The following is a 9,020-nucleotide window of genomic DNA, read 5'->3' on the forward strand; positions in this document are numbered from 1 at the left end:
TTTCTTCAACCCACCATTGAAGATGCCTTTAGATCATCGTACATATCACTTTTGTTTTTCCTTTTTATTGTGTTGAAATTGTATATTAGTCGAGAAGTTGACAATAAGATATACAGTAATAAATAAGTAAAAACTAATAATAACTCCCTGGCAAAAAAACAAACACTATGGGCCAAAATTGCTTTACTTGAAAATATAAGGAGCCATGCAAACAAACAACAAAAGATTGCAACATGTTTTGTGAGCGACACGCATGTATTTAAAATATAAGGACAAGATCACGTAACCGATTGATCCAACGGTTACTATTGAAATGCCAATTGCCTTTAATTTAGTCAGTTATATATACACTCACTCTGTATCAAATATCAAATATTATATTTGAAATATTTATATACTCGTATATTTTTGTTTTGTGAGAATTCATCTTTTTCAAGAAGATCATCCTCACCATCATCAACTAACAAGTATGTTTCCTCAATTTCATGTTTTGTAACAAACTTTAAATGTCTTGGAATTATTTACTTCTTTCATATTGTATTCTGTAATTTAATTTAATGTTTTGTGAGTTTTTGTCATGAAAATTTTACAGCTATTCACGTTTCATTATTATATGAACTGAGCATAAGTTTAATTTTTTGAATCAGAAGAAATAAGAAATACGGGTGGTGGTCTATGGTTAAAAGCCTGATCACTGTATATAAAAATATTTAGTGGTTCCAAGTTCGAATCCTTAAAGAGAAGTGTTTTTTTGTAGTTGCATGCATTTGATTTCGGTTAAGTTTTTGGCTCTTTGTTTTAGTAGTTATTTTAATTGATGTTTCCAATTACAATTAAATGCATTCTTCCCCTGTTTTTCTTTTTGAGGATCTAGAAGTAGGTCTAAATAGATGTTCAAAAGAATATATCAAATGCCAAATACTGTTTCCAATGGTATAAATTACATTTCTTATTAAGTTTGATAAATTTGTGCATAATTATATCAAATTGTGAGTGAAAATGGTAAAGATTTTATTTGGTCTGACTTGTTTGACTTTGATGAGTCAAAGTTGACTCAATGGGTACTGAACAGGGTAATAAAATTATATGGTTATAAATGATTCTGGATTCTGTTTATGTAATATGTAATGAAGCTTTGGTTAACTTACTCTTACAATTTTAGTGAATTTATTTGGTTATTTTTATATTAAATGGTGGACTTGACTTGTAGGTCAACATGAGAAGGAAATCGGAAAACATAATAGCATTTTTGTTCTTATCAACCCTTTTGTGTACGGTATTATCGACATCAAACGATGGGCTTATTAGGATCGGGTTGAAAAAAGTGAAATTTGATGAAACAAATCTTATTGCTTCTGACCTTGATTCGACATATAGCAATTCTTTATTGGCTTCTATTAAAGCGTACAGAGAGAATGTGCTTAAACTTGGCAATTCCCAAGAGCCTGATATCGTCTCGTTAAAGAACTATATGGATGCCCAGTACTTTGGTGAAATTGGCATTGGCACCCCACCTCAGAAGTTCACTGTGATCTTTGATACTGGTAGTGCCAACTTGTGGGTACCATCTTCAAAGTGCCTATTGTCGGTACGGTTTTGTTAACTACCGATACACGCTACATAAAATAATTTATTAATAAATGAAGCGAAATTTATTGAGTTCGGTTTATGACAATCTTGTAGGCAGCTTGCTTTTTCCACTCGAGATATAGGTCAAGCCTTTCGCGGACCTACAGGACCAATGGTTAGTGAGTGAGTTCTATAACTGTTTTATGTCTGATTATATGTTAGATGTCTAAAATATCAATCTGTAAAGGGATCCTCTAGACCTAATAGTCCTCTCGGCCATTTGCACTATGTGTTAGCCACGAGTATAGAGATGGAAATATGGGCTGGTTGTGTCGGATCAACTGTGTTTTGGTTGACTAGTCAACAACTTTTTGACGAATATTTGTTGAGTTCTATGAAGTATGAACATTTGATCTATTAGAAATGATTATATGTTTACAATATTAACCATTCTGAGTTAAGTGATTAGTATACTTTAATGAACTAATGAATTTGCTTTTATAATAAAGAAGTTATTTTTCCTGTTATGCAGGGAAACCCGTAGCTATCCAGTACGGAAGTGGAGCGATATCTGGGTACTTCAGTGAAGACAATGTCCAAGTTGGTGATCTTGTTGTACAGAATCAGGTGAAGTTACCAATTCCTCATGAGGTTATTACCTTTTGCTTTGTGACTCCACTTGATAAAGGGTTGAAACTGACATTGCATGAATCGATGGTTAATTTAGATTTTCATTGAGGCAACAAGAGAGCCCGGTGCGACGTTTTTGGCTGGGAAGTTTGATGGTATCCTTGGTCTTGGATTCAAGAATATATCTGTTGGCAATGCTGTCCCAGTGTGGTATATTTATTTTTTGGATATTATAAATTGTTATGCTCCATTGTTTTTTGGTCCAAATTTACTGGAAATGATGATAACATCGACAAGAATGAAAGAAAATGCTATGAACAAATAAAAAATAGGGAAAATTACACTTTTGGTCCCTGAAATTGACACGTTTTTCACTTTTAGTCTCTAAACTTCAAAATTTGCAAATTATACACTGAACTTGTCACATTTTCTCACGTTTGGTCACTGCATCAACTTTGTTAGTTTTTCTCTATTAACTTGCCTAGATTCGTTAATTTTTTTTCACTTTTCGTCCTTCTCATTATTCCATAACTAAAATCGATAATCGGTCCAACTTCAGGTCTTATATATTGTTTTGACCGATTAGTGAAAATACATATTTATTTATTATGTTTTGAGTCAAATTTTTTATGTTTACAGTTTACTACTCTATTGGTTATACAGTAGTTTGATTAGATGAAATAATTATTTTTTTTTCAACGACGATGAAATAATTGTTATTGAAATTTTTATTTATAAAGATAGATTTATTTAGTGACTATGTTTGAATTTTGAGTCTTCTTATGTCTACTTTAACCGTAATTCTTTTTTGTGTTATATAAACTTATATAGTTTTTGTTAATTCATTTTATTAACTATTAATAAACGAAAATAAAAATAAGATATTGTAACGTTTATCTGAAGTAATGTGTTGTAGGTTTTTTTGATAATCTATTACGCCTTATGATTTAACCGTAAATATTTTTGTCTGTGTTATATAAATTTGTTATAAAACATATAATAATGAACTACTTTTTAAATATACTTTTCGTTGATTTAATTTACACCAACTACTATATATTACAGATAAAAATGTTTAGAGTCAAAGTAAAAATTAAAAAATACTATGAAAAAATCAAAATAATAACATTTAAAATTGGCCGAATGAAGTATATATAAAAAAATTAGGTAAATTAAACTTTTCATCACTGAAGTTTGTCGATTATCGATTTTAGGTATGGAATAATAGGAAGGACGAAAAGTGGAAAAAAAAACTAACGAATCTGGGCAAACTAACGGAGCAAAACTAACGAAACTGGGCGCAGTGACCAAAAGTGGAAAAAAGTGACATGTTTAGTGTATAATTTGCAATTTTTGAAGTTTAGTGACTAAAATTGAAAAACATGTCAAGTTCAGAGACCAAAAGTGTAATTTTCCCTAAAAAATATATAACTGTTGACTTTACTAACTTCAAACCATAAGTAATATATTTTATATTAAGAAGGTACAAGCATAATGAATTCGTTTTTGTCATGTACGTTTAGGTGGTCAGCCAAGTCAACCTTATGTTTTTCACATTAGGCTGGTCTAACAACCCAGGTTACTGATCAAAATTACCGTGTTATAGTAATACTTTGGAATGGGATGGGTTTACCCAACAACAGCTTTCTTGCTTAATCTTCTCTGAATTTCATAAATGATTTTAATAAAAAGGTTTTCCTTTGGTTAAGGGTTACCCCGGGTATCACGAACCATTCTTGGCTCATTGTAGAGGTGTTACCCGGCTTTGTCCGTGGTTGTTTCCAAACTTTTCACCACCCCCAAGATATGCTTATGGCATGATTCGAACAGGAGACTTTTGTGAGGAAAGAAGACTCCTTGCCACTAGACCAGCATATCTAGAACATAAAGCAGGGAACCGATTCTGTTTGAATAAATTTTATACCTTACCATAATTTTTAATTAATTAGTGTATTTGAATCAGATACAGTATAGCTTTTTTATAATATACCATGATATCCTTTGTCACATTGAGTTGAAATTTCTGTACAGGGACAACATGGTAAATCAACATCTAGTTAAGGAGAAGGTATTTTCATTTTGGCTGAACAAACAATCAGAGGAGGGTGAAGGTGGTGAACTCGTCTTTGGCGGTGTTGATCCAAAGCACTACAAGGGTGAGCACACGTATGTTCCAGTCACACAAAAGGGTTATTGGCAGGTTCGGTTATCCAACTCCTAATGCTTGCTGAAATTACATTCAGCTATATACGTGATGCAATCAATCTAAATTTTGTTGTTTAATCTTTTTTTAGTTTGATATGGGCGATGTACTTATTGGCGGGAAACCAAGTGGTATGCCACTCCAGAACTTCATAATTAAGAACACACTGGATCTTGGATGACATTCATTTTCTTGCAGGGTTTTGTAAGGGCAAATGTTCAGCCATTGCAGATTCAGGAACATCATTAATAGCCGGTCCATCGGTCTCTACCATTCCATCTTCTGATATTCTCATTTGTATTTGATTCAAGTATTCTTTACTTGCCAGACATTTAGCATTTGTAATGATTCTTTTGTTGTATTTCAGAAGGTGATCAACAAGATAAATCGTGCCATCGGAGCTGCTGTTGCTAGTGGGGAATTTATGAATAGGTCAGCTTTCAAACCTTTCTATCTGGTTACTCGGTTTCTTTGTGACGACAATTTCTCTCTTTCTTTGCTTTTGAGCATTCTTCAATAATAGTGGTTGGACGTTGGCAGTTTTTATATATTTACCTATGCATGTGTTGATTATATTTCTGTTTTATCTCTAACGGATCAGAGGAGAAATAATAAGAGGGTAGCTAAATAGTAAACAGGTCAAAAGTGGTCCGAAATCTATTTTTAATACATAAAACGTTTTAAAGCTATCTAGTTTTACAAAGAGATTTTCCTATATATTATTTGGTTTTGAAGTTTTTAACATACATCTTAAATTGTTTGTATTTTGTAAATTATGTTAGTTGTTGTTTAGCTTGTGGATTATTGTGCTAGCATTTTGTTTACTTTTTGGATGATTGGTGCTAAAACTTAGTAATATTGAACTTATGTTGTGTTAGTTAGAATTATTTTGGTATTATTATGATAAATGTATATTTCTTTTAGTGTCCGTCAGACCTGGTCCGACTATTGTGAGACCCGTTCAGGTCCAGTTTTTAAAACATCGGTTTTACTAGTTCTCGAGGTACATTGCCCTGGATGATAAAAATGTGAAAGTATGTTTCTGATATTCTGAAACTTAAATAAAGTATGTATTTCAGTTCAACAGAACCCATTGTGGACGATTTCAATTCATGGGTTAATCTTACCACGTCTACCTCTTTTTGAGGAGTTAATAATCATCAAATCTTTTGATTGTGCAGTATTGGCATTAAAAGTGTTGTAGATAGTAGCAAGGATATATCATCTGGACTTGAAGAAATTCCAACGTGCAAGGCCTGTGAGATGATAGTCAGTCGGACGCATAAAGAGTTTGCAGAGAATCAAATACCAGACAGCTTTTTAGGTTTGGGCAGTGATGTGAGTTTTCTTTCCTGCTGCTTAGTATCTTCTTGCACGTGCTTTTATTTTTTATTTTTATCAAAATTGGACTCTAAAGTTGCAGCTATCTAATGTGGTGCAGAACCCGCTGGAAGAGTCCATGGTTCCATGTGAAAAAATATCTCATTTGCCAACCATCTCATTCACCATCGGTGATAAAGTATTTGACCTTTTGCCTGACCAGGTATCATACTACCCAAACGTGCTAGCATTTATTGTAGATTGCAATTTTCTTCCATGTATTGAAAAATCGACTCTTCGGATTATTGTTAAAAGCAAATTTTCATGTTGGGAAATTACAGTTAACAACCCCTTAACTGTAAGTTATATAAAGAATGAGACATCTAGAAAATTACAATGTGTAGATTGGAGAAAAGTACACACTTAACGACTTAAACATGTTGAGATTACGATCTGAATTAAATGTGACAGGATCTTAAATACGTGAATGTACCCCAAAAAGGTGTACGCTATAATTAATCGCTAGTCTCCTAGTGTATGAATTGGTTGAACTGTGACCATTTTTTGCCACTTATCTAACAATCAGAGCCCACGAAAACAATTTTTTTTGGGTTTGTTTGGTTAATAGTCGAACATTAAAAAAACCTTTGTATAACTATTTTTGTGCTGTGCAGTATATATTTAAGGTTGGCGAGGGACGTGATGCACAATGTATAAGTGGCTTCATTCCAATGGACATACCTCCTCCACGTGGCCCACTCTGGTACATTTGCCTTTTACTTGTAGCCTCTTTATAACTTTTTATGCACCGATCAAACATAGTCTCAAGCTGTTCAAAATAAATAAATAAATAATTAAAAACATAAGTCTCAATCAGTGTTTACAAGATCAAACATAGTCTCAATCAGTGTTTACAAGCTGAACGGATTTTTTAAGAAACCTGGTCCGATAACTATTGGTTGGTTCGTAGTAACTGAACTGTATTGAACTGTGTAAACTGGTATGGTCATACCATAACCGGACCCGGTTCAAACCGAATTTGGACCAATCAAAGTTGGTCAAATATCTTTTTTGGGGGTTATATCTTTGGATGATTGATTTTAATGCTTAATGTTATTGAACTTATGTTGTGTATAAGTTAGAACTATTTTAGACTAAACGGAGTGTGGCGAGCTATGTTGCACGGGAACTGGTACGGGAACGGGAAACGGGTACAACATGGGTACGGCAATGAAAAAATATAGTTATGAAATTGAAAAATATATATACACCATACTTTCTATTGGGGTTTTATATATAAAAATAATAATTTATAAAATTATCTATTATAAAAAATTAAAATATATTAAAAACTTGAAACTAACATAATTGTTTGAAAATATAAACATAATACTTCAAATTTAGAAAATTAAATACAAGATCAGTTAATATTAACAAACATATATAAGTTTAAATAACTATTTTAAGTTTATGCTTTAATTAATAAATACTCGTAAAACAAGTTAAATATAATTGGTATTAAATAATTAAGTAATTAGATAGATATAGATAATATCTATATATTAAATAATTAGATAGATATAATTAGTCATGAGTTCATGACAGCTCATATTTGTTATTCTAAAAATCAAAAAAAAAAAAAGCTGGCACATAGTACATATAGGGGTATAAAATACTTTTTCCCCCTTTCTTCCTCAACAGATCTAGCAACAACCACCACCACCAGAGACCACCACCCCCGGTGCAATTTTCCCGCTGTCTCTTCTAGCAAAGCTTCGAACTATAGTTTACAGTCAACGATTCCGGCGAGAAGCTTACACAATACGCCTTGAAAACTTACAAGAAACGCCCCTGGACTTCTGGAAACCTTTAAGGAAACGGTCAAGAAACGTCCAGGAAACGTTTCCAGCCATCCCCGTACACGTTTCCGTCCCCGGGAAGTTTCTGGTACGTGGGACGGCACCTTCTTGCCGTTTCCGTGCATCAGAGGGGGCGAGATACCCCCATTTTTCGCCCAAATTGCGCCCCAACACCCCTCCAGGCGGAATTTTTTTTCCAACCAAATCCTCTTTGACCATGCTTTGTTTTCCTTTTCTACTCCTTTCCAATGTAACAAGTGTCACAAGTCCCCCCTACCTCAAATCTTGCCTCACTCCCCCCTTTTCCACCAAAATTCTCTTGCTTACGTGGCGCTACATGGCGAATATCCCCCACCCCCTAAATATGCCTCACTTCTTTTAGCCTTAGTATTACTATGATATTTTTTGTCCGATCCGGTGTTTTCAAATTAATGGTCCCAATCAATTAGAACTAGGAAGATACTTTATTTTTTTTACTAAAAATAGCAATCTACTTCAGAAAAATGCATGCTTACAGCAATCTGTCATCAATATTAAAGTTGGTACATATTTAATTCAATTTTTGCAGGTATCTAACATAAATTTATATATGACAGGATCATGGGGGATGTGTTTATGCGCGTTTACCACACAATATTTGATTATGGAAATGAAAGAATTGGATTTGCTGTAGCTGCATAAACAAGACCTTTTAACTAAGGCGTAACTAGCTAGTACCGCCGAACATGCCTACTTTGATATTGTCTTGTGAAACAAAGTTGATGTTTGATATCAGCAATAATATTCGCTAGTAATGCTGTGTTTTGTGTGCTTAGAAGTATTTTCCCGTAAATATACTGTTCTCGATGGTGTTGGCAAATGGCATAGCTAATAGGTTTGTATTTCGTTGTTATATATCAAGTGCTACACTTAAATCTGAAGGGAAATTTGATAAAGTGATATTAGTTCATATATATATATATATGTTTTTTTAGAAAAAGCATACTATAAATTAACATAGATTACCATTCTAAAATTTCCACAGCTTATAAAAATTGGGCCAGCCACTGCTTAGTGCATGTTTTGTGCATTTTGTACAGTCCCATATACGGCTTGGAAAGACAATATTACATTCCTATATTTATAAAGTTAAAAGTAATAATAGCATAGTTGTTCCGACTTGTAACTTTCGATTCGATTCAAAAACATAATTTTTTAACTCGTGAGAACGTGACTCGATTGGTAAGAGTTAGGACATTTTAAGTAAATCGAAAACATAATTTTTTAACTCGTGAGAACGTGACTCGATTGGTAAGAGTTAGGACATTTTTAAATATTACATATTATATTTAATTGTATATATATCTGACGTCTTTAGATGCAAAATATAAGTTCATTGTATTAATAGATTTTTCAAAATATTACATATTCAATAGTTTTGAGTTATAAACTTAGAATTT

At 32.9% G+C, this 9,020-nt stretch overlaps 1 protein-coding gene across 1 annotated transcript; it reads left to right on the forward strand.

Annotated features, from left to right (window-relative positions):
- The first annotated feature begins 389 nt into the window (after window positions 1-389).
- Window positions 390-8,516, forward strand: LOC122595518 (phytepsin-like). Its single transcript, XM_043767886.1, has 13 exons — window positions 390-467; window positions 1,211-1,588; window positions 1,684-1,744; window positions 2,102-2,196; window positions 2,297-2,409; window positions 4,231-4,399; window positions 4,494-4,533; window positions 4,601-4,665; window positions 4,770-4,834; window positions 5,584-5,740; window positions 5,844-5,945; window positions 6,397-6,485; window positions 8,178-8,516. The coding sequence occupies exons 2-13, from the start codon at window positions 1,217-1,219 to the stop codon at window positions 8,260-8,262; spliced, it is 1,413 nt and encodes a 470-aa protein (XP_043623821.1). The 5' UTR covers window positions 390-467; window positions 1,211-1,216; the 3' UTR covers window positions 8,263-8,516.
- Window positions 8,517-9,020: the final 504 nt, after the last annotated feature.

Source organism: Erigeron canadensis, chromosome 4 (genome assembly GCF_010389155.1).
Source record: "Erigeron canadensis isolate Cc75 chromosome 4, C_canadensis_v1, whole genome shotgun sequence".
In the NCBI taxonomy this organism is placed as follows: domain Eukaryota; kingdom Viridiplantae; phylum Streptophyta; class Magnoliopsida; order Asterales; family Asteraceae; genus Erigeron; species Erigeron canadensis.